Source organism: Stegodyphus dumicola, chromosome X1 (assembly GCF_044657685.1).
Source record: "Stegodyphus dumicola isolate Sdum_Otavi_A_Nest chromosome X1, ASM4465768v1".
Classification (NCBI taxonomy): domain Eukaryota; kingdom Metazoa; phylum Arthropoda; class Arachnida; order Araneae; family Eresidae; genus Stegodyphus; species Stegodyphus dumicola.
The window spans coordinates 150879353-150906495 of NC_140780.1; the positions used below are offsets into that span (position 1 = coordinate 150879353).

The following is a 27143-nucleotide window of genomic DNA, read 5'->3' on the forward strand; positions in this document are numbered from 1 at the left end:
ATTCCTACCAAATCCTTTAACATTCTGCAAGCATGACTCAAAAAATAATCAATGCTTTTCCCCATACTTTGTATAGTCTCGTTTCTGGTTTCAAAACCCAAAAAGCATTGTTATGGGGAAAAATGACCCAGTATGTTAATTTAGGGTATCTTTACTGACTTTTCCTGTAATCATGGAGTAAACACGGCATCTAATCGTGAATGAAATTTTTAAGTAGTCTTCATTTTTATTGCACTTTTAGTGTTAAGCGTACTAATTACTAGTGAAGGCTTTGTGTTAGTTTTAGGTAATGTTACTCTGGCAAAGGACTATAACAATTTCGTACAGCTTACCTAGAAATCTTCTTATATACAAATGCGTGTACAAACAACGGAATGGGACATATTTCAAACATTGTAAATGTAATATTAACCATATAAATTAATTTATTAGTATGCAAATTAAGTGAAATTCTGTAATAATTTAAGTAAGAAATTAGCAAACAAGGGCGAACTAATTTTAAAAGTTCAGGCTACTTAATTTTATTTTCTTGTTATATTCCTTTTTAATAGTCCAGTATAACCGCAATTTTATTTTAAAAATAAATAATTCTACAGATTTCTGTCACTACCAGTTTTAACTAAACAAATTGTCTGGTCATTTAACTAAACAAATTGCTTGACTTATCTAGGAAACAAAATAAAAAAAATTTATATCGTGCTAAAACAGGAACTCATTAATACTTTTTCCAAAATGAAAGATCCCATGCGTCTCCTTGGACGGAGAACATATGTATCATGTTTTTTAAGCTGTAAAAGTTACACTGTTCTTTGTTAATTTTTGTTAATTTTCGGTTAGACCTAAATTTTTCTGCAATTCCCTCACTCGGTCGGAAAGATTTTTGCAAAGTATGTATCGCTTAAACACTTACATTGTGCTTGTTACTTGTGAATGCATAATTAAACACGGAATCAATTTTAAAAAAATGAACGATTCCTAATCGTCAAGATAGTGCTTGTGGTTTTATTACTTGCATCTTAATTAAATGATAGAGAAAACAAGTAGGCTTCCTTTTCTTGGCTAACTTAACCATTGGTCTCTACTGAGACTGCCAGGCGACCTATTGCCTTGTCTATTGTATCACAACTAAATATGAAGAAGGTTTTTAAGCAAATCTTTTTATTTAAACTTTAACTTTCCAACGCACGGTTTGTGCTTATAAATCAATGTCATACAAATGTCCGCTGCTTGCAAGATTTCAGAAAATTTAAATTGAGAATTTAAAATTCAAAGTAAATTAATAGTTAAAACTCGCATATGTAAAGGTCTGAAGTGAAAGCGTTGGCTAAATTGTAACTAAACGCGTGAGTCACTCGGCTAGCAAAAAGCCTAAAGCAGGATAAAGTAACTCCGGGCAGGGCAGAAAATATTACAGCGCTCAGCGTTGCTGCCAGAGCTGTTTATCCATCTTTCAGAAGCATGGTTCTTGATTAACCATCTCATTTACGTGCTGGTGACAGCTAATGAGAAGTAGAACTGATAATATAGATCAAATCATAAGATAATGGGTTTATTAAACTAAAAAATGAAATTTTCGGATAAGCTATACAAAAATTGTTATAACCTTTCGCCAGAATATTGTGAAATAATAGATATAAATCTTTGGTTTGAGAATAATATACATGACAATTCAAACTGACTGGACCATTTTCAAATGGCTTTATTTGGAATATGTAAACGCAGGCCAAAATATAATGCTTGAATGTAAAGGAAAATTACGGAAGTTTTATTTACGAAGGCACGAAGTGTCTTATTCTTACATTATTGACGCTAATATTGATAACGAAATATTCTCCATACTTTTTTCGGTACATCCATTGTTACTGTCTTCAAAATAGCAACAATGTTGTTTTTGAGTTCATGCAAATTTTTAGAAATTGTGAGATTAAAATCGTTTCCTGATATAGGAAACATAAGAAATCAGATATACTCGCCAAGGTTTAAACCATGGATCTTCCGCTTACTAGGTTGACGTACTAACCACTTACGCCTCTTGGAGAAAGCCATACAAGTTTATGTACAAAGATAACAAAAACATACTTTAATGTATGTATTAAATATCAAAGATTGCATAAAAATCTCAAGATTCCATGGGAAAGATTTAAGTATCTATGAGGGTGTCCTGAAAGCCATAAAATCATTGGGTCCACTGCAATCAATGCTCGCCGAAAGAGGGAACGTCATTGATAAAAACACAAAAATCAGCAGTAACATTTTTATCATTTTAAACGCTGGAAGCATTCTTTTTTATTTGATACATATCGCATTGATATACTATTAACAGATTCAGAATTCAGTTTCTTCTTTACATTTAATTTTAAAAAATCCTCCATGAAGTTATCCCTCTGATAAATAGCTCTAACTTGGTTTTCCATAATCTTCGTAATCCAGTAGAAAGCAGTAAAGCGTATTTTAAAGCAAATGTATTTCATATGAAAAGTATTGCAAAAGAACTGAAGTATAGCATTATGCCTTAATTTCCAATGAAATATAGTGCAAAAAGGCTTTTATAAATATATTTTATAAAACTATGAAACTTATAGATTATAACTAAAGAAAGCAAATACACAGTTTTTACTTTCTTCAGTCACGGTATAATGAGTATGTCGATATTAATATCACTTAAATGTGCCATATTAAAAAACAATCCTACTATTGTCCATCTGAACATGATAGTCTGGTGTTAAATTAAAGCCTTTAAACCGTCGATTTGTTATTATCTTCAGTGATTTTCCCTGAGCGCTAGTTGCTCATCTCATATTCCCATTCCCGTAACCAAATCGGCTTGGAACACCATGATTTCGTCAAGTATAACCTGAGTACGATCCAATTTATTGTAACCTTTCACGAAAGTCTCCTTCTTAAGACAAATTGCTTTTGAGTATCTTCCCTCAATAATTCAGTCACTAATTGTCCTAGAATCACAATTACTGATTAAGAACGCCAGTTAACGCTATCCGTTATTGAAGGATAAATAACTTTGCAATTCAGATTAACCAACAACAACTTTTGTTCCATAAAATCCGCTAATAGTAGTTCGACCAAGCTGCAAGTTAAAAGGTCAAGTTGCTTTACATTTATGGATTGCTAAAACAAAAACAACATATTTCTTATCTTATACGTATATTTCTTATACGTGGAAAGAGATGAACGTTTATCATGTTTAAATGTAAATCCAGTACTGACTTAGAGAACTGTTTCAATTAATTAATACAAGCAAAAAATATATTAATTTAATTACTTTCTGTTTTTGAGAGCATATAAACTATGTTCATTAAATATAAGAATCAGCACTAGAAATTAACTGTTCCTTTAGACAACGATTTTGCGAGTTACGTTATTTGCTATAACTCATGAAAAGTAGTTCTTCTCCATCAATATATAATAATCCCTCTCCTTCCACATTAATTAAATGAGTAATTAAACCTAACATAACAATATGTGTGCTGTACCTGTGTTCATTTTTATTACTGCATACATGATACTTGTCATCTGAATAAATCCAAAGTAATATTTGTTTTTATTGTTTTAATTCCGGCAACGCCAACGAGGGCTACCTGCTTTAGATGAAGGGTGCCTTTCTGGAAACTTTAACAGGGGAGCTGTCTCGGATTCGTGCAAGAGAGTAAATCTAAAATAAAAAATACACATTCAGTTACGCTGGAAACCAGCTCTGTACACGAACAGATTTTCTTCTTACACTTATTTGTATTCCATCATGTTATGGAATGAATTACCGTGTTCCGAATTCCATTCATTACATGTTCTGGCTGAAATGCTTTTTTGTAAACAATGATAAAGTACTTGTAAGAAAATAAAAGACTGAAAAACGTGTAACAGAATTACCACTACAAAATTACTAGAACTTCTGGTAACATTTTCTGGAACAAAAAAAAAAATCATGAAAAATATAGCTGAATAAAATATTTACAAGCATTAATCATAAAACCTCAACAGTGTAAACTAATTGAAAAAAAAAAGGCGAAATCATTAATCACTTTTGAATTTTCGATCTTAATTATCCAAAATGTAAGGCACTGAAGCTCGAGCAGTACATTTTTGAGAACCTCTCTCCTATATAAATTAAATTATCCCGATTACCATAGAAACGAAAATAGATGTCTTCCTGAACAATTCCTTTTCTTTGCAAACTTCAGCAGTCTGTTGCGAAACTGAAAGTACGCTTTCCTCAAAAATATTTTTTTTCGCTTATTCTCTTCAAATTTTGAGTTACATTATTTTCGGGAGCTTGCGAAACAACTTCCGAGAGGAATGTAAATTGCGAAAGCTTTACATTAAATTAAAAATCATATAGTTTCTAAAATAAAGTATCTCATTTATTTAGCGGCAATAACTTATTGCTTCAGATAATGATGTAAAAGAAACTCAATTCTGTGTATTCTGAAATATTGCGATGGAAATTAGATATGTCTGAGGTCTTTTGAAAGCAAAAGATAAAATTCAATATTCTAATTAACTAAAATTAGAGCTAAATTACTGAGCTTAATTAGCTTTTTATAAAGAACACTTTGGGTGAAAACTAAAGTGTATTAAGAATGAACGCAAAAAAATCTTTTTTGATTTTCGAACAAAATGTCATAAATGTAAAGTTAACATTACTTTAATAACCATAGCATCCAACGTTATAACAAGAACACAAACTATTTAAATCTAAATGAGTATGAAACTTTAATTCATTTTTCAAATAACTTGTAATTCTAAAATTATCGGATGACTAGAGCGAAGTTTAAAAACTTGCTTCTAACTTGTATTACTCTTGGTTACGAAATGTGACAGTAATCTAACGTAACCCACATTACGTTGAGAATTTTGTTGAATATTAATTGTGTATTTCATCTAATCTTTTTGCGAAATTTTGCGAAAACAAAATTTATCCGAGTATTTTTAACACTATCTGTCGTTAGTTTCATTTTCGAAAACACTTTATATTTAAACTATAAAATATACTAACTATAAAATATACTATTTTGCATATGATGTGAAGTAATGACATACTATATTTCTGAATTATGTTTTAGAATTTCGAAATGTGTTAACTATAATTTAAACATGGCATGAAGTAATCACTCTTTCGCGTACTCTTTCTGCATGAAGAAAGTAAATGAGTATATTTTAATACGAACCGTGTCAAATAAAACGTGTTTCCTCAACAGTAAAAACAGAAATTAATTTAGCATTTGGCAAATGGCTTAAGCGGGGCAAGTAAATTAATTATTCGTTTGCAATAGCAAAATAACTACACTTAGTTGCAGATATATCACTCTTTTACAAGACTATCAGAAACTGAGAATCTCCTAGCGATAATAAATCCTTAAATCATTATATGACCTGCTGAACAAAAAGACTCTACCAAAGTTTAAGAAATTAGTAAATATATTTATTTTTGTTTATATTTTGATCCTTCATGAAAGCGTTTAGTTCCGTGATCCGAACTTTTTCTTGCATCTCTTTTAGAGAGATATGTAAGGTAGATGATGACTCTGAAATGTGGTGAAGGTCATCTTCTCGCATTTGGCTTAAATGTTTAGCTCAGAAAGGTAAAAGCGAAAGAAATAACGACTTTCTACTAACTCACTTGCGAAACAGAAGAAATTAAACTTTGGAATTGAAATACAAATATTACTTTTATAATATTTTTGTTTTTAACATTTGAAGCTATTGAATCGATAATTTAAAACCTTATTATTAAAATCGCTCATGAAATCAGTAAAAGGAATTCGTATTTTCGCAGCAGTCAAATCTACGAAACTTTATAATTCTAAAGCATCTATCAATGATCTACCTTAAAATGTTACTCTGCATTCAGTTCATTAAATACATTTGAACGAAACAGAGTAAAACTTAGTAGTTATCAGAGTTTTCATTATGACTTTTTTTATGATAATTTTTAGTGCTTCTTTTTTAGGGTAACTGTCCTCCTGCAACTGACTGTCAATACCCGGTCCATTCTCTGCTGTCCTGATTTCTGTCTGGCAATACAATATGGCCGATTCTGATCCCTACGGGAAGAAAGGAAAGCCTAAGCATAAGTCGTTCGTAAGTAATCTTATATCCAATGAAATTAATGGATAACTAACTTGCATGCTGTGTTGATTGGTTCTACTTTAATGTGTTTTGTCAAATTCGAAAAATATAAAAAGAGGACTATACTGTAGTTTATATAATCTTTGTTTGTAGAGCCATTAAGTTTCTTTGAAGCAGGAAGCGTGAAAAACATGCAACGACCTTCCCGGGACTCGAACCTTGGACCTCTCGAGTAGGCGTCGTGTATGTTTCCAATTACCTCACGAAGGCATGATGAAAGAATCTTGAATCTTGAATCGTCAGTTTCATTTTTAATTCCAACTACTAAAGAGTTTTAACTAATATCTCAGGTAGGCCATTGGCCGCTCATAAAATTTTATTTAAATCAAGGGTAACCGCGCCCGAAGGCGAAACTGGTCTAAGTGGCAAGTCATCAGGGAAGGCAGTAAGTTGAGCAAAGTCCAAAATCATCTTTTATGCAGATTAAACTTGAATTAAGTCTATGCAGAAATGATTGAGTAGGTGCTAGGAGCAATGCATGAGTTGACTAACTGAGAGTTCCTAACTGAGCAGCAGATACGAGAGAGAAATTTCAAATCACGTGACTGAGCGTCGCAATAGCATTGCTCTGAATTTGTATTTGCATAAGATCACATTAGTCGAAGATAATAACTAATTTTTTCAAATATTATATACAAAATTGTTAACATTTCATCTATACGAGTAAAGTAAAACTCGAATTAATTACCACAAGTTGAATTTAGCATTTGAGTAGCATGATGAAAGGAGGTGGAAAATACCTTATATACCCCCCTTTTAAAGGGAGAGCTGGGGATTAGGGGACCCTGTTGCCAAATCCTGTTGGCGAAGAATTAATGTCCGCCACCTTTTAGTTCGGGAGTCACTTTAGAGTCATTCGGTTTGTTTTTTGCTTTAAAACGGAAGACGTAATAAATTGGTTATGGCCTCCCGAAGCCTAGACCTCTCGAATACGCCTCGAGAATGATTCCAATTATACAACGAAGGTATGCGAAAAGGCGGTAGAAAATACCATAAAGTGTAACAATTATTGCCAAACTTTTAAAAAATCTTTTTTCTTAAAATTTTCTACATGGGTATTAAATAACTTCTCACTTTATCCTTTCCAAGTCACCTAATTCACATCCTCTTTGTTTAAAAAATAACTTGCTCTGTGTTCTAAATACGCAGATTTATGGTGTTACAGTAATTAAAACCTTGAGCTTCGCTTAAATGCATTTTTCAGTATTTCAATTTTTATTGTTACAGAAGAAATAAGACACTGGCTTAAAGATACATCTCGTAATGTGAGCCAAAGTATCATTGTTTATTCAAATAGAATTTTAAGAATTCATAACCTAGTCATAAAAGTAAAAACGCTTAGAAACTAATGCATTACTCTGGAATGCGGAGGTGATAAAAGTATTCAGGAAGAGATATAGGAAGAAATATATGTTGCTCGAAAAATGGAAAAGACCTTTACAAAAGTCTTCGAGCTGCATTTTATTTGCATGAGTAAATGTGCTATGTAAATAATTTTTATGCAGGCCTCCTGTCTATGACAGAATTGCAAAGAAAGGTACATAATACACTTCTTTAAGTAAATTTCTTATTTTCACAAAATATTTTTCTTGATTAGACTTTATTATGTCTATATCATTGATCACTAAGCAGATATTCAATCTTTTGGATTATTATTTTAAATTCGATTCACATAATTTCCATCTATATTATTCATTTCTGTGACAAAAACAACGCAAATATAGCGATACTGATAATCCACAAATCTATTCCTTTTTTGCACTAATAATAAACGAAACGTTCTATTCATTTCTGGACACCACTATTCTGTCTCTCAAGATTCAATGAGCTTTTAAACTGTTATTTACACCGAATAAAGATAGAATTTTTCAAATTATTAATTCTGAACTTAGTATGATAATCTTGTATCCGTTATAAGAATATTAATCGTAATAAGTGCTTTAATTTCTTCAATAATCAGATTATTTAGCTGAAAAAATGAAAAAGTTAGTATCATAAAAATCTTAATTCAAAATATTTTTTGCTTACAAAATATAGCAACTTATTATAAATACAATTTTGTTTATAAATCTTAAAAGTGCACTTGTTAACTTAAGATTAATTACCTATTTAACATGTGCGTACAATTTTGCTAGCTCTTTATTAAAATATTAAGATTTTCATTATTTGAAAAGCATAATTTTGATTAAGTAGTTGTAAATGAACTAATATAAAGTTCTAAAATAGAACACAATTGTAAATCTATTTCAATAAACTAGCGAATATATTTTTTACAACTTTTTTACTTCTTACAAACATTTTATATTCAAATTTATGAGGAAGTTTACTTATTACATATTAATTTAAAATACTACACAGTTTAGTTGTTTAATCTTTTAACGCGTTACTAATTTAAAAGCAGGCCTTTAAACCAATTTATACTTTGTCATTTAAAGGGCAGTCCACTGTTGATCCGTAAATTTAGTATAGGGCATTTTCATTTTCAATACGTCGGCATACATATTTGTTTAATATTTGCTGCTGATAAATAGAAGAATTGAAAAGTCCGTAAAACGACTATATTATATTTATTACATTAATACTATGGCCTCAACTGGTAAAAGGAGAAATTAATATTCTGATTGTTTTATTATAAGATAAATTTCGATTAAGGTTGTTTTACTGCTATTAGAGTACAATTATTGCTGGACAATCAAAGTTATTGCACCATTCTTTAAATAAAAAGATATGTGATATTACTCAGAGAGTTAAGTGTTAAAAGATGTATAATATTTATATCGAAGCTTACAAATTAAGGAAAAACGGAAACCCCGAACTCTAAACTGAATGGCAGAAATAATTTCTTCCATAATCTTCAGACTTTGTACGAAACGAAAGTTGGTCCACAAGTTGTGTTCTTACTTATTTTGAACCTTACCAGTAGAGATTTATGGGCTCTTTTGTAATTCATTACTACTTAAATAACACCAGATTTAAGAATGTTAGTCAAGGTATTTTCAAATAGCCTAAGTATCTGACGAAAGTAGGTGGTATGCAAACGTATACAGTGCTTTTAACTATTAACTTGAAAAATTAAATACTCCAACATTCTGTTAAAGTTTTTTTTTTCCCTAACACTTGTAAAGTTATGCGATCTGAGCTTTGTTCAGGGATAACAGCAAAATATTTTCACAAATTTTCTAAGGACCAAAGCTAGATGTTTTGTTTTAAAGAATTTAACATTTTTACACTGAAAGCACCTGGATGTGAAACATTAGTAGCGAAATAGCGACCCTTTGAAGTTTTGTAGTTTGCTCTTTAGTTGTAAAACAACTGGTCACGGTCAGATGAAAGTTTGCTTATAATCTTATTTTAGTCAGGACAATAAATCTCTTAAATGTTCTGAAGTAACTCCAGAAAAGTATCCTTAGGTAAATGAAGCTAACGTTAATCTCTAACTTTTGAATTCATACAATTACATTACGAAATTTCTATAATTACATTAAAAAGAAAAAAAAACGTGAATTGGTAAAATTAATCAGGAAATTAGCATTAATGGTACGGGATAATTATTGGATGGTTTAGGAACTTTCTATAACCTACGGCTCTAAACCCGAAATTCGTAGACCTAGATGATAATTAGATTCTGAGTTGAGTTTATTAACATACTGAAATTAAATTTGATCACACTGAGAGTTGAAACGAGTAATAGACTGCAAAGCGTAAGCTTGTTGCGATTAAGCTTGCTAAAACACTATTTTTAAGGATCTGATAAAAAAAGCATATTAAAGAAGCTTCCTAAATATGTTAAATAATAGTTGTAAAAAATTTTTACAAAGTCATTCAAAGTCAAACAAACAAAACATTACAAAGTCAAAGAATCGAAAGTCATTAGTGATTAAATGCTCAAATTTCTAATTACGTTTGATTTTCAGAAGTTATCGAAAGAAGGAATTAGGCCTGGGAATCAAAAGTTTCTAGGAGTCGGATATTAGCAGGAAGGGAGTAAATTCGTCTGGAGGCGACAAAGAGCTATGTCGTGTTTCTCTAAACTATGGATAAACGTCTTGCACTATAAAAAAACCTTTGAAATTTTATCGAATTACTAGCGGATTTAAAGCACAACGATTTTCCCTTTCCACACGTCGCTAGTAATAAACGTACGAGGCAAAATTAATTACTTTGTTAAACAAGGAAGAAGTGTAGGTGTGAAATTAAAATCCTCCCTGGCAGAACTTGAAATTATCCAGAGAAATAATTATCACTCTATCGTAAAACTTTAAACAGAGGAATAACTCCAAAACAGGTCATTTTCCACGCCGAAATCAATCAGTTTGACGTCAAGCATATTCAGGACATATTTAAGCAGCTCAAACTTTCGGAATCTCCTCCGAAAGGAAAGGCGGGTCATCTGAAGCATACAGAAGCAAGCATCTTCATATGGTATAGGGAAATACACTTTTTAGGCGCAATCAAAACAGCAACAGTTATGCTAAAGTTTGTAGAGACATTAAGTTATTATAAGCAAGAGAGAGGAAAAATGAGCAATGCTGTTGCCGAGACTCGAACCTCGAACCTCTCGAATACGTGCCGAGTGTGCTAAGCGTTACACCACAAAGGCATGCAACAAGGAGAGAAAAAATACTTCATAAGCTAATTATGATTGTTTAAAAAACGTGGTTTTACAACCACGTTTTTGAAACGATTATAAAAATTTGGTTGTTAATTATCAGCGATAATTCCCATTAACTTTCAAAGTGTTGAAAATTTTCATTTAAAGCCTCTTAGTGTTTCAGTAAAAGTTTGCATTTATTCTTTATTTAACGGTGGGAAGCTTATTTTTTCGGCTACGAAAATATTTCGTAAGAAAGAGAATTGCTTACAAGCAGCAATTCTCTCTCTTATTTTTTGCCATTAGTATTTCACAGGCATTACAATTTCCGATTTTTTATACTCAAAGTAGGTGACTTAACCAATGCACTTTGGTCCTTATTTATGAGAATATTAGAATATTGTAAATGTAATCTATTTAAGGTAAGGAAATTTTTATATTGTAACACTTTACATCTAGGAAGAAGCGTTTTGCTCCTGACTATCTCTATTACACGTAGAGTCTATGAGACTTTTTAAAATAGGAAACTCCAAAAGTTAGGTATGCCCTCATGTGGTTTGAGTTCCGGAAATTCCCATGGTAGCCAGATATGCTACCATTTACACCACGGAGACTCCGTAAAGATATGAATTTTCCTCACAAGCATTACAACTTGTACGTCAATAGAGAAGGTAATTATCATTAAGAATAGTATCCTATTTCTATGGTCTTCCCAGTGTTTTATTAGCTCGCATTCTTTAATGTTATCATCATTTCCTTAATGCCTGTTAAGTTTAGGATTGTGTATCCATAGATCGCAATAGATGGCGGTAGTGTTTGTTTGTAAAAAGAAATTGTGATGTCAATTATGTATATGTATCAGTTCGTCTTTGGTGTGCGTGAATAAATGTTGTGTAGAAGAACGCTCCTCTGTTTATTACTTTAACTGCGATCCAGTCTGTTTATTAGAGATTTACACATATTTTGTTTAATGCCCAAACTTTTCTCTTTTTCACAGTTTGATAACTAAGACCTAAATTGAAAAGAAAAAATAAGAGGGACACTTTACTGCCTTTGGAACAGAAATTTAATGTTTATCGAAAGTAATATGGACTGATATATATATATATATATATATATATATATATAAGGCTGCCGTATTATCGAGAAAGTATAGCAGAATGTATTTTAGTTCAGAAGGAGAAAATATGTTTCTGTCTTGAATTCCGAAATGACCTAGAGAAATCACAAATATAGCAAATTAATATTTTTGCAGAGAAGTAATGCCAGTAAATTCACCATTTGGTCAAGTCACATTCTTTTTCCTGTGTATTAAAATAGTATTAGTTAATGGTTCGAAAAAGGCAAAAAATTATAGTTAAATTAAAAATAAAACTGAAATATAATATATGATATAGTACGCAAAACAGAAGTATAAAATAATTCTGTTTCGTATTCTTCTAATACGTATTGCATAGCAATTAAATTTAGAGCCGGTCATTTTCCTTTACCTTTATGACTTGCTTAGAGATAGTTACCAATAAAATAATTCGCCCTTCTGCATGATGTCGTACGCAACGTTGAAGAATTTCTAGAGGGCCAACGTGCTCCACTTTTGCTTTGGCTCACGCTTTCACCAGTTATGTCGCCTATTAAATAAGGCTGACCTTCTTCAACGAACGAGACATCACAGATGACCATCGGTACAGAAGAACTTTAGCAACATATCGAAATCACATAGAATTTATGCCGGGCCGTTTAGGAGCAACTGTGGCTGCTTATGTTGGCTAAACGAGATACAAAGTCCTGTATGTTTCACAAGTTCACCCGAATTGTAACTGCCTCATTCTATATTTTAGTTGTAAGTTGTACGCAACTTTTATAGACCTTGCCTCTCATAGTGCTGGTTATGTTATGACCAAATGGGTACTTACGTGAACATATTTTCGTTAATTAAATTTCGTGACACAAGTAAAAATTGTAATAAAAGGCAAAGTAGTTGATTATAAGATATTTTGAGCGTTTCGGCATTATAAACTGGAAAGTTATCCTCAAACAACCTGAGCGTAAAAATTTTCACAAGCAAGTAAAAATTCATTTTCATTTCTACTTGTGACTACATTTTTATTTTTTTTAGCTAGAAAATTTATCAGATATAGTAAGAATAATATTTAGTATCTAATCCTGCATTACTGAAATATCATGCAAAACAACTCAAAGACCTCCTAAATGTATGACTATTTTGATTCGTTTAGCCAAACAAAGACTGGCTGAAGAATTGCATTTTTATCGTAATATCTTTTTTTAGAAGATGTACCTGATTTTAGGAAAGCAAACTCTATCAAAACAAATAGTGGCGCTAAACAAATATTTTATGTCTGCCGGCCTCTAAACCTTGTACCGAGGTAAGAATGAAGCAAAACTACTTTTGTTGATAAAGATGAGCTGAATATTTTAAAGCTACCTCGAAATGCTGTAATATGTGGAAGTAATGCATATCTTTAACCTAAGTGGTTCTAAAAGCAGTGTAGTAAAAGATATCTTTGTGCACATTCAAGACTTTTAGAATAACGCAAAAAGGCAGCAACAAAGCTTAAATATTGGATAAGAGACCATAAGGGAAAGCAGGAAAAGGGATCTTGAAGCATTCTTTGTGTTTTGAAAAACACCAGGAGCGGCTCACTGCCAGTGTGATTTGTTAACGGAATATGCAGTCACATAAACTTGATCGGACTATTTCTTAGCATTTGTTTGAAGCTTATTTTCCAAAGAAGTGGTTATATTGAACAAAAATATTATTGGCTGGAAAGATTGGCATGTATTTTATGCCTTTTTTGATATTATTAAATGGTAAAAATACTTCATTTCATTAAAACCTTTTACAATTGGGGGATATTTTGTCTGAAATATTGATGTTAATAATTAAATTTATTAAAAAAAGGAAAACGAAAAAATATCTTTTTTTATAATTCTTAGATTGCGTAGTTACGTTTTCAATACGTTTCAAGTCAACAATTGAAAGCTAAATACGCGGCTGGCCAGAAATACAAACTTTGAAGCACATTTAAAATCATGTGATTCAAAACAGGTCAAATTAGTTGACCGAAAGCATATAAGGGCAGCTGTAATAGTAATTATAATTCATTAATGCAACGTAAATATCACTAAGCTACTGAAGTCTGCCCTCAGAACATTCTGAGCTTGTTTTTATCACTTAATTTTAAGCGTCCTGTAGCCATTTTTCCTGCTGAATTTCGATTTTGCTAATGGTATATATATTTGTGACTGTGACACAGTCTTCAACGGTGAGACATTGGCAGAGATAAATTTCGTGTAAAAAAACAAGGAATTTTTCATATAGTAACAGTCTGAGACTGAAATATTTTTCGTGTAATTCGCCTAAACTATTCGATGTTGCATTATACACGAAAAATGTATTAGCAACTTTAGCTTTAATCGTTGTAGAAAAATGTGCTTTAATTCTTGATTTGAATACAGTTTTATCCTAAAAAAGAACAAAGAAGAATGATTTACGCCATTTAAACGTAGAATTCTACCCAATGCCTTTACTGCAAGGAGGCTAACGAAAAGAAATTTAGGTTGTTTTCGAAAAACGTGTTTAATTTATTGAGCAAGAGAACTAAAATCTGTGGTTACTCATTACTGGGGAAGCTTTCTTAAATTAAACTGATTGACACTGTTATTTTCACAGGAAAATTCCAGCAAACGGCTCCCTTACCGAGAAGAACGCCTTTTAGACTTTACGAGCTGCATGAATCGGCTGGCTGGAGGAATTTAAACGCCTAGTAATTATTATCATTATCTACGTGCTCCGCCTTAAGGCACTACACGGAAGGGAGGGATGCCTTCGTAGAGGACCTTTCTAAGATAAACTGGCTCGTATTAACACGTTACACACGGGGAAAACACGAAAATGCCCATGCAGTCAGACCGTTCGCGGGATTCTAACCTCGTTCCGAACTACCAGTGTTCGGGGACTTTACCGCTCGGCTGCTGCTGGGCCAAATGCATAGTAATGGCATCGATGTTTTCGTAGAAACAAAATCTGTGCCTAGAATTTTGCTGCGTTATTCATTAAGACAGATGAATCCTAATTTTTTCTAGGGATGACACGCATAAGTAAACACCCATAATCTTCTAACATAGTACTTTGATTAACTATTATTATCATTACTATTATGAATGCCATATTGACAGTCATCTATTAATGGGACTCTTAATATTCCTATTTACACCACGAGAGAAATCACGATGAAATATGCTAATACCTTACAATAAGTATAATCGCGAAAAGGTATTCACATCGAGCATCTTCTGACGGAAATTTTCTCGCACTCATAATAATTATGGGGAATAACTACGAAAATCTCGCTTAACCAACCCACTTCCGAAGGTGATATCTAAAGAATTTTATTTAGCTGAAAAGCTAGCAAAAACTGACTAACATTTAGAGTTAACAAGTAGGATCCCTTTTACTTCTCTTTTTCAACAAAATCAAAATTCCTAAACTACGTAAAACAGCTAAATTATTGATTTTAAAATACCGAAACAATATACGTTTCACAGATGGCTTAGCTGCTGGTTTTTATACTGCTTAGAACATCTCTAAAATTAAAAAAAATTAAACTAGAATTCTTGTTCTACTTAAATTGTAATATGACGTAAAACCTCGGCCTGAAATTTAATGCATTGTTAACTGTGTATAGCCTAAATAAAATAAAAGTACCTCATCCTCTGTTAGGGTTTTACACGCTTTCTGTTTTTAAAATAACTGATATAATATTTGGTAATTATTTAAAATGTATTTGTATCTGAGAACTGTATATCTAGGTCCCAAAATATTTAAATGGAAAGAAATCTTTGCTAAAAGCTATCAATTTGTTTAGTAAAATATTTAAACCGTCCTTATAGGCATCTAAAACAGAAACATTTTAATAGGATGATCAAATTTACGAATATGCTTGAAAAAAGTTTTTTAGTACTTTTTGGTGGTTTTTCATTTAATTGAATGAATTTTAAGCCAAAGGAGTTTAGAATATCTTAGATACATTTTAAATATTTGAAACAGTAAAAAATCTACGAAATTTTTTAATATGTTAGAATCTATTGCTTTAGTATCTTCATCATCTGTTTGGCGTGTTACTTTAGGATTGTTGACAGATTGATAATATATAAGTAACTTCAGATGAAGTAATTGATTCATGATTGAGATTGATCTTAAAATGGACTAACAAAAATTTACCTAAAGAATGCATTTTAAAATTATGCAACTGTATACCGTCTGAAATAAAATTTTGAAATCGGGTAAGTTTTCATATCATTTCAAAAAGGATCTTAAGCTTTCTGAACACACGTTTTACTTATGTGTAAGAAAATTATTAGCTAATTGCTAAATGAAGCTGCATTGCTCATTGATTCTTAACTATCTATTCGCATCTAGATTCTTAAATATTATGGTTCATTTGATATTTTTAATAATATTAATTCCAACACTTCTTGAAATGTTGGGAAATATGCAGTACTAAATGAAAGAAATATTCAGAACGTAAGTATTCTAGGTTCTGGGTATCCTCCTAAATTTTAAAATTTAGTTCTTTACGAACTGTTGCCTTTCAGGGCTACCCCTCATTGTCTAGCGTCCAACATGTTTTTCTGTAAAACATTTCTACATTTCTTTTTTCAGCAGTTTGGTAGTTAATATAAAATACTCAAATCATAAGTATTCAATTCACTTCTACTAACTTAGATAAACTTTATTTCTCTTTCTTAAGTCAATATTTAGGCTCGATCCACTTCCTGTTCAATTTCTTTAATACTGCTAGCTTACTTTCTTGTCCTAAGTAGGTTGATGGGAGATAAAATAGCTTTTAAAACAAAATCGAGTTAAACGAAACTCAAATACTACTAACGTCGAAGGCTGTTAAAGATTAGTTGACCACAGAACAACCTCAGTCCACAAGAGATTTCATTTCATCTTGACAGTTGAAGCTTTTCTTTTTTGAGTTATTCTAAATAAATGAAACTCTTGGAGTAAATTATTGATTTTCAGCCAGTTCAATAATGCTATAAATATGGCTTGAGTTTCAAAAGTTTAGAAGATAATTTTTTTCCTCTTAACTTTCTGTTTCTAAAAGTTTTCTATTAAATCGTTTATTAATGAGATATAATTCTTGCAGTTGATATTTTTCACAAAATTCCATGACGCGTCTATCAATTTTTAATTTTTTAATTTTTTTTTTTTTTTTATTTTGAAAAAAAAAAAAGTGTCTCGCCGTAAAAATTCTGAAAAAGTTTAGAATTTGAAAAATCGCTCAGAATGGCTGTTTTAAAGTTTAACATGGTTTAACAGTAGAGATTTTGGACAGAGATGGCTCAGGTGGAACAGCGAAACAGTTTATAGAATATTAGACGAATATGCACTTAGACTAACATGAGAACGTCATATACCGTCTGTATATTTAAAAGTGAAAAATATGTAATGCAATTCGATAAAAATATTAAGTTTTAATTAGATATATCATGACTTAAATTTTTTCTAAGTCAATAAGTTTAAAAAGTATAGAAAATAATATTCTTAAGAACTGCATCTACTGCTTTTAAACAGTTTTTTTAATTAGTAGCAGTCTGATTAAATGTGAAAGAATAAAATCTTGCGTTTTTGTGGACGGCGTCTTTGCGACTCGAAAGAAAAGTGAAACAGTGCAAAATCATGTTTCTAGACTAATAACACTTGTGGGTTAGTAATGCTACAACTGATAATCCTAAGATAGAGAATTCAAACTTAGATGACTCAAAGAAATCTATAAAAATATTTTGTCGATTCAAGAAACTCCCAAAATTGTTTTTTAGAATAGGGGAGAGACACCTATAATCTTCAGAAATGTTTTTAAAGTTTTTTAAAGAACTGAAAATATATTAATTTTGTTTACACTTGCTATTGAAAATCAAAGGAAAATCGTTATTTCATTATAATTTACTCGTGAAAATTTATCTACTTTATATTATTTTAGGTAACAACGACAACAATAACAAAAATATTGCTTAACTTATCATTTCAGATATGTAGTTTTCAAGTTCACGTGACATCCAAAATACGTTGAATTTAACTCGTGAAACCCCATGGTTCCATGGAACATTTTCTGTGATCATTGCTTTAAGGTAATAAACAATTGTAATTAATTAAAATGAGAGATGTATTATATCCCATAAAAGATTCAAAGGCTGAATTCGTTATGCCTGCAAAATGTTTATATCATGTAATCTAAGTAAACAGTACCACAGATTTACAAGATTACATTTCTATCTTTTTCTCAATTTGGAAACTTTTCGGACCTCAAATGTGAATTTATGCAAAAATATGTTTGAAAGTATAAATACATACAACAAAAATCTACAGTTGTTTTAGTTTTATAGTTTAAGTTTCTCAGACTTTTGAGTAAGAACTTCATTCACACATAAGAGAATTTTCGAAAGGAAAATTTAGTCATATTATAAGTTTAATGTTAATAAAAGTTACTTTTAGCCCATTCGTAATTATCTCTAAAATTCGGTTAGGCTTTACGACTTTACGATAATAATTGCAATACTATCCATTTTACTGGGATTATTTCTAAGGAACAAAAGATTACTTTTCCTGGGAAAAGACATTGTATCCTTAACTTAGTTAACTCATTTCACTGGTCTTATTTCCCAGAAAAATAAGTTAATTTTATGAATTTCCTGTTGGATAACATAAATACCAGTCATTTTCTTCTACAAGTTCTTCTAAATGTTACTTCTTAGAAAAGGAAGTCGAAGTAATTAAAAAAAGACTACTCTGCGTATTTTGCCTTGTTTAACTCAATTAACTTTCTATTGCAATATACAAAATTTTCGACAAAATATGTCAACTGGCTCTGATTTTTTATATATTGCTCCTAAATCTGTATTTACAACTAGAAATTTCCTTAAAATAAAATAGAGAATTTTTTTTAAACATTTTTTTACACTGAGGTTGAAGGGTTCTCTAAAAATAAAAGCTAAATTTTATTATGGTTCACATTGAACAAAATTTCAGGTAATAAAATAGTCATCATATTTCATATTTTGTGTTTAAATTCTCGGAGTCATTTATGAACGTTTTACTGCTGTACGCTTTTATTCTGCCATAATTTTGATGTAAATTTTTATCTATAGGGAGCATATACAAAATAAAAGTTGCTCGCTTTGGCTACGAAGGATTTCATCATGGATAAAACCACATTCATTATTAAATTTCGAACTGGTGTGCGAATTCTGCTCCTAAAGATACAGAACTTTTCATATTTTAACTAAAATAAAATACGGGGTCTGAGATGGGAAAAGTTGTAGTGTTTCCTGTAAGGTGCCCAAGGCTTCTGTCAAAGACAGACACAATCCTGCACTCCTAGCCAAAAACAAAAGTAGTGTACTTTTATACTATTCTAAAAAAGTGAGATAAATCACGACAAATAAAATCAAAATCGAAAACGAGTTTTCCACAAATGTTCGGAAATTTACTGATCTAACACTACTAACGTGTTTTATTTTGAAATATCAGATACCTGAAAATGTTTACACAAATCCTATTAATTTAGAATAAATACATGCAATGTCTTTCTATATTCAGTATCTTTCAAGTTGTAAGATAACGGCAAGTAGTATTTTTTAGATTGTTAATTTAGATGCCTACCATACATATCGTTTTGGATTTTATAAATTAACACATTGCTTCCACAAACTTGCACAGAGTCTATACTCCATCCATTTTTCTTCTTTGAATTATTGGAACCTGAAAGATCATTGATCATATAAATACTTCCATAACAAGAGTTTTGTTTTCTTAAATGTTATTTTTACTGGAATTTGAATATACATGATTTAGTTAGATTTAATTATTTTTTCTGAAATTTGGAAATGCGCAAAAACAAAATTTCATTTGAACATATATGACGCATTTATACTAGCATATCCTTTCTGCATAATTATACCATTCTAGAGGTAAAACTCTTGCGAAAGGTTTAAGAATGAGTGGGAATGCATTGCGTGAGAAAGGTTTACGCAATCCACCAACATATGTGGAGGTTAACAACAGCTGCCAAGGCATTGAACGAGCGCTGTGAAATGCAAATAGCTCCTCGGAGTTTGCTTCTACATTGTACCCACATGCAACATCCATTTATGCTTCGATTGCAAGTTTCCCCCTAATCTCCTTTTTATTTCCTCTTCTCTTTGTTGTCTGATGCGAGAAGGATTTTTAATAGAAGAGTGCTTTCTGTAAACGCTGCCTTCCTTCAATAAGCGAGACTAATAACCAGCTTGATAAATTGTAGCAGGAGTTATTTATGCTTTGTAAATATCGATAGTTTCATGACTCTACTAATATACTCATTAATTTACTTACCAAGTGTACAATTATTATCTTCACACATAAAACAAAAATTGAAAGATAGGAAAATAAATCCCCTTTTTACAAAACATGGTTGTGGGTCAACGATGTAGAAAGTTTCACCGAAATATTTTTTCCAATAGGGATGTAAAAAGTAACGGTGTTTCTTTCTTCTGACGCATGTACGGGGGAGCAGTTTTATTAAAAATTCATGCAAGTTGCAAAGCATTAAAGTCTGATATATGATACAGAATGAGGGAATTTATATTTATGATACATGTGGATGGTTCTATCGCTATTTTGCGAATGCCCGTCTTTTATTCTTTTTGTAGCCTTGTGGATGATTACAATGGATAAAAAGTCAAATTTATTGTCGTTTCTCTCGTTAACAATTCTGATTTTTTAAGGTTATCGGTCATGCATTTTCTTAAGTTTATCTTATTAATTTCATAATCTTACATTGAAAAATCTCTCAGTTTTCTTGGTAATCTTCCTGTTTCCCTCCAACCTTTATCATCATGAAGACACGAATGTTTCCTTCACAATGCTTAACTGGGATAATACGGTGGTTTCGTTTCATTTATTTGATTATGGCAAAACACTCGAGGGATATCTGCCTAAGGGAGGGATGACTTCGTGGAGAACTTTCTAAGGCACAGGTTCTCAAACTGTGGTACCTGTACTACTGGTGGTACATTACAATATTTTTAGTGGTACAATTTTTACGGAGTAATATTAAATGAATGTTCAAAATTAATGTCAAATTGCTCCCCTTTTAACATTTTGTTTTAATCTGTATTATGCAAGAACACATATATTTTTCAAGTTTTTGACTTTTATTGCTCTAGTTTTAATGTTAAAATGATGACTTTTCCGAGAAAACTGACGAAATTTCACAACATTCACCAATTTTTTAAATCTTTTAATATCTAAAATATCAAAAAGACAGAATGTATATATTTTTAAGCGTATCTCGTCAATGCTGGCCCTGTGACTCAGGTGCCTTCTTTATTTTGTACAGCTATTATTATTTGCTTAATATATGTTTTATTACTCTCTATTTACTACAATTATATATTATATATATATACTCGTAGTATACTTATTTATATTTTATTGTAATGTAAAAGTTGCATTTACGAATATAATTAATTAACATAAATTTAAAACGTTTTATGCTTTGATTATATACACTCCATTTGAGATGCACTGATTCTTTAATGGCCAAATGCTTTTATGGTGGTACATATATTTTTGTTTCTTGTTTATGTCGTACAAAATTTGAAAAGTTTAAGATCCCCTCTCCTAAGGAAAACTGGATCGTATACACATTACACATGGGTAAAACCACCTAAACGGTCATGCAGCCAGCCCATTCATCAGGATTCGAGCCCGAAACCGAACTGAGTTTACCTCTCAGCCGCTCGTGGGCTGGGTGATATGATGGAATTTTTCGCAAAAATATACTTGATATATTTATGAAAAAACATAATTTTTATCATTCTTTTCTTAGAGACTGATGCGTAAATTTGAATAACAGTTGAGAAAAAACTAGCAGAGATTTCAAAAGTTAAACAAATAGTAGTAATTAACATACTTTTTCCAGGTTCGGGAAATTCTTTCGCAATGTTAAGTACAGCTTCTCTCCACTGTACTAATTAAATATAAATTAGCCATAACAGCTCCAAGCTTGTCCTCCTGGAGCAGATTTATTAAGTCTGTTCCTTACCATCCGCTTACTGCTCGCTAAGCAGACGCTTTTATCATAAAGTAAAAGCGTTCGTTTTAATGTAAAGCTTCACATAATTTCTACTTCACGATGAGACTTCAATCTACTTCACTTTATGATGAGATTCCTTGAACCTCAGGTTTTATGCTGATTTGACTGGTTGCGCTATTCGCAAATGTGATATTAAATTTTACACGAAAGTCGATAATTTACCTGCAGTGCACTGGAATTGATGTTTCTGCAAATATTGTTGAAGGATTCCCTCGCTCATGTTAATCAAGAACATCAAAACTTTAGTCTTCTAGGTTTAACTTCCGAATTTTCAGCTTAATTCAGAATTTTAGCTGGAATATACTTGCTACTTAACATGCTCATTTACTAGTGATCGAAACAGTAACTGAGTAGTAAAACTGAGTATATTTTAGATATTTGAAACTTCTGTGAAATTTAGTTTATCTTATACTAACCATTTGACATAAGCTGAATCTATTCTTTCATTTCTCACTCCGCATATTCGTTTCCATCAGCAAAGTCTTTTAATGCAAATATGTAAATGAGAAGGAAAATTTAGCCGGGGAATCGACATAAAATATGGTTGCTAGGTAAATTAAAACGTCAGTGAGAAATTCGTGACATAAACTATAGTGCACTACCTCAAAACTACCTAAGATCTAACTTCCTGCGGTAACGTTTAATTCACGTTTCATTATGGCAGTACTGTTTCTGGCGAGCATTCAATTCCGTTTCTGAACCAAGGATTTAGTTGCTGTTCGAACTACCGTTATATTCTGTACTCTAGGTTGCAAAATATCAAGTTGATTATTCCACTGTTAATATTTTATTTAAGGACTGTAAAATCTCTTTCATTATGTGGCAACTATTTATATTAAGTTGTAGCCAAAAACCCGCTAATACATATTGGTAGTATATTTTATACCCAAAATTGTTCTTGAATGTAAAACTCCTTTTCCAGACACAGCAAAGCTTCTGCTTTGTTATCAGTTAAACAAACAGTAGTAATAAACAGACTTTCTTTGTGTTTAGCACGTTATAGTACTTTCTAGATATGATTCCGTCCAAAATATTTTTAATTAATGACATAACATAAAATCTGATGTCAAAAGCTTTTACTTTTAATAATTTAAAACTGAACTACAAAACTTCCTTCATCGATTAAGTAAGGACTAAACAAAACTCTGAATACGAAAACTACATCTTTAGTTAATTAACTATAGTTCTCCTCTGTTACAATGCTTAACATAAAATTTTAGTCTTCCAGACGTTGTAGTGGATAGGAGAGCCTAGTGCGTTACCGAAGGCCCCTGGTTCGAATCGCGGAGAAGACATGGATATCTGTAAATGTACAGTGTGACATTCTCAATATGCGGCGAGCCGAAATTCTTCTCGTATGGTTTGGTGGCAGGGGATAGAGGTGGAAGACCTCCGGACCATTCATCGGAATGCTCTCCCTCAAAATTGGAGTGGAAAATGTAAGTCCATCTTCTCTTTGTAGTAGGTTCTGGCAATTATTCTTCCGTGTAATATGGACACGACAACAACACCACACAACAACATAACATTTTAAATGCTGAAACACTTTGCTTCCTATCATGTGATTATTTTAGTCACTTATTCAAAGCTCTTTGATTAGTTTTATAAATTTGTTTTTATTTTGTTAACAGTTAAAATTCTTAAAACCGTTTTATTCATCCTTACATTCTCTTTTGCTAACAGCATGGGATATATATATATGAAGCTAAAAGTATGGCTCAACGAAGATTATGATTAGCTGTAATGTCAATTCATGTCTGTAGTGTTACTTATTTTGATTCATATATAGTGTTACTTCTGCTAAAAATTTAAATTTAGAAGACGTTTAATGCAAATATGTAAATATGTTATTCAATTGAGGAAGCAAATTTATTTGCTTAAAAATGAAAGTTTACCTAAAAATATCAAGGAATCCACATTCTTAGAAATGCATCTTTTGAAACATCCTCTTCAGAATGGAAATGTGTGGTATAACTGAATTTAATGCTAAATTTAAGCTTCTTTGATTTTATGCCTTTAAGTTGAGAAAATCTGGTATGCTAACTTAGCGAAGGGCAATTTGTTGGAACTCATAATGAGATTTTGGCAAAACTCTTTGCATCTTTAATAAATTTCAGCAATTACCATATGAAACGCAAAATAAATTGTTTTTTCTAAAAATAGAAGATTCGTTTCTTGTTGCAATACAAGATCAAAATATTACGCTTTGCTTTTAAAGAGAGTTGTATTTTTCGGCAAATGCTCTGTGCTGTATTAAGTATCATTCGCAAACTAATTAGAGATTAGAATTAACTTGAATGAAGACAACTGTTAAAAAGTTTTGTTTCAGACTGGCAAAGATAAAGTTACTTCGAATAAATTTTGCTTTTCGGCCGATCACTGTAAATCCACTTTCATCTAATACTTAAAAACAACCAAATTTTGTGCACAATGTTTTATAAAATAAGATTAAAAAATCAAAATATTATGATCTGCTTTTTAATCAGACATCACTCATTTATAATGATTTCATTATTGAATTTATGACTTGTATGTAACCATTGAGGTAATTATTTCTACACAATCACGCATCTTAAGTTCTCGTAAGCTTATAGGCGTAAATTTTTAAATGCAAAAGAAGTACACTTTTAAAATATTTTTAAGGAGAAAAAATTACTTTTTTTATATTAATGACTATTTCTTCTCGTTTTCTTGCTTTTAAAAAAGTAAAATAAATTAAAAAATTTGGTATAATCTTTTGAAATGAAGGACTAAAATTTTCCACTTGTCTTGAATTAATTCATTAAGATTCGATTAAAAAATAATAATTAAATTATAAATTAAAAGCTTGTTACCTGTAAGCGAAGTGTTAAGCATGTTGCTTCATGCATATTTTGCATAACGTTTCTAACATTATTTTGGAAATAGCAAGATTTTTCATTGCAAGTTTTAAAACTTATATTTGACATTTTCTCGTATAAAAACAATTTAGCAGTTTTATAACGAGATTTTTAAAAAATAAAACTTATATTATATACGAACATTTGTTTAGATACGAGACATCAAAAATGCTGTATTAAGTATGACGCTAGCTGAATATAATGTCTTCATAAATTTACTTATTTTGCTGTACAATGTAATAAGCTTGTTAAAATAATTCAGTATCTAAAACTACTAACATTTCTGTCTTCTGATACTTCGCTGTAATGAGATGCCAGAATTAGCTATTAAATTTTATCTAGTGCTTCTCTTTTCGTAAGTAAATACAAAGCATCCATTTAATTATATTAATATATATATGTATGTTATTATAAAAGTCATTTTACAAAAACTTTTTCCACAGCACATTTCTTATGAATTGAATTTATTCGAAGTAAAAGCACTATTTTCTCACGAAACAAATAGGAAACTTCATCCTTTCTATAACGATGCTTTTCTGTTCTTTGGTATACAATTAAAGCACGTCTATATTATTAAACTTATATATACCAAACAATTTGCTACATACTGAATGTACTTTAACTGCTATATAGAAATACGCAATAGTTATAATGCATTGTTTAGGAAAAATGATAAAAAATTTACAGTACATATAAATTTATGAAGATAGGATAGGATTTATGATAGGACACAATAATGTCAGCTTAGGAAAGCGCATTGTAGTACAACGCTCCAAAGTTTGTTGCGCATTGTAGTATAATTTTCTTTCCTTTAACATTTAATTAATGTTTTATTCATAATGCAATAGCCAAAGAAATTCTAAAATATACAATGCGCTTATTAATCTAAACCTTTGTCGAAGTTTCCTGGTTTTCTTATGAAATTCACTTAACAGCATAATATTCTTCTTTTGAGTCCTGTTTATTGCTTTGGTAACGTGTCTGCACTGCAATAATTTATACAGTTATCTGAGGGAAAATGCAGATGAAAACAAATCAAGCTGCAACTTATTTGCTTTTATCAATTATAAAAAATTAAATTTTACTTTTACGTAAGACAGCCGCTTAATAAATTTTTATCAGGTTTTCTAAGGAATTTTCCAGAATTATGTAAAAAAAGAAGAGGAAAAAGAAGAGAATTATTTTAAATAAATATGAACTAATCGTATTTAAACACATTTTTCGAAAGCAAATTGTTCTATAACCATTTTATTGCGTAATGTTAATTTTAAATAAACATTATGCTTAGATTCCGTTTCATTAGCATCTTGTACGGTACAAATTTATGATAAAGGTTTTAGATCTACTTTGATGAAATTAAATTAATAGTCAAAAAATTTTAGGAAGGTCTAATACAGTCTTCTACTTAATGTTACTGATTTGTATTTCAGAACATATTTATTTAGAAACTATAAAAATAAAAAGATCTAGTCAACTCCTCAAAATGATTGGAAAAACACGTGGAAATAAAAAGATCCACTTATAAAGTGTCATTCGGTACAAAAGTAATGAATAATTTTTATCGAATATTATGCCTACAGCTGTCTGATCATGCCAAAGTCCTGCAGACATAAAAAGATTTATTGTAGAGGATCTCTGAAACCTGAAATGTATTTCATGATTTTCTCTAGTAACTTGTTGAAAAAAGCGAATATAAATCACGAATGCAAATACCGCATCTTCTGTATGAATAACTTCTTGGATACTGTGAAACATCTGGGATGGTTAATAATAAGGACTATGCTAAGAGAGTATTAGCTTTTGGCATAATTTACAGGTTTTTCACCCCCTCATCGTACAATTTAACGCAAGTTTTAAAGTTTTAAGTTTAAAAAAAAACTGAAAAATATTATAACTGGTCTGTTAGAACAAGTATTTGGTTGAGTTCTCCGTGCTAGTAATGAGCATATTCATTTTAAATTGTTAGATTCGTTATATATCATTTAGAAATTTTCTTTTAATTTTGAAACACTTGGTGCGATATTTATTACTAGTAAATGTGTCAAGTAATGAAACAAGAATGATCAGGTTATTATTGTTGCGTTTCTTACGGGTTCATGGATTAGAAATGATTAACGGCAACACTTGATGAAGAATGAAAACACAATTTATTAGCCAGCATTACTCAGGACAGCTCCAAAAACAAGTTTACAGTCGTCAAAACACTACGACAAACACGCTGAAACAATCAGCAACACAGCCTTCAGGCAATCAGGCTATAACGGTGAAGACAGCTTCACGGCAATGCACCAGAGTACAGCAGGGTTTATATAGCTTTTTGGCTCTCCTTTGAGAGCATTCTGAGCCAAACCGGTAAGACTTCCT

The 27143-nt window shown here is 31.0% G+C and overlaps 1 protein-coding gene across 2 annotated transcripts in view; it reads left to right on the forward strand.

Annotated features, from left to right (window-relative positions):
- The window catches only part of LOC118197004 (uncharacterized), a 572804-nt gene that overhangs the window by 424000 nt on the left and 121661 nt on the right, over window positions 1-27143 (forward strand). For both annotated transcript variants that reach the window (XM_085807849.1, XM_085807850.1), the window contains one exon: window positions 5966-6096. In XM_085807849.1, coding sequence (XP_085663975.1) covers window positions 6043-6096 — 54 coding nt within the window. In that variant the 5' untranslated portion in view covers window positions 5966-6042. The remainder of the gene's footprint in view (window positions 1-5965; window positions 6097-27143) is intronic.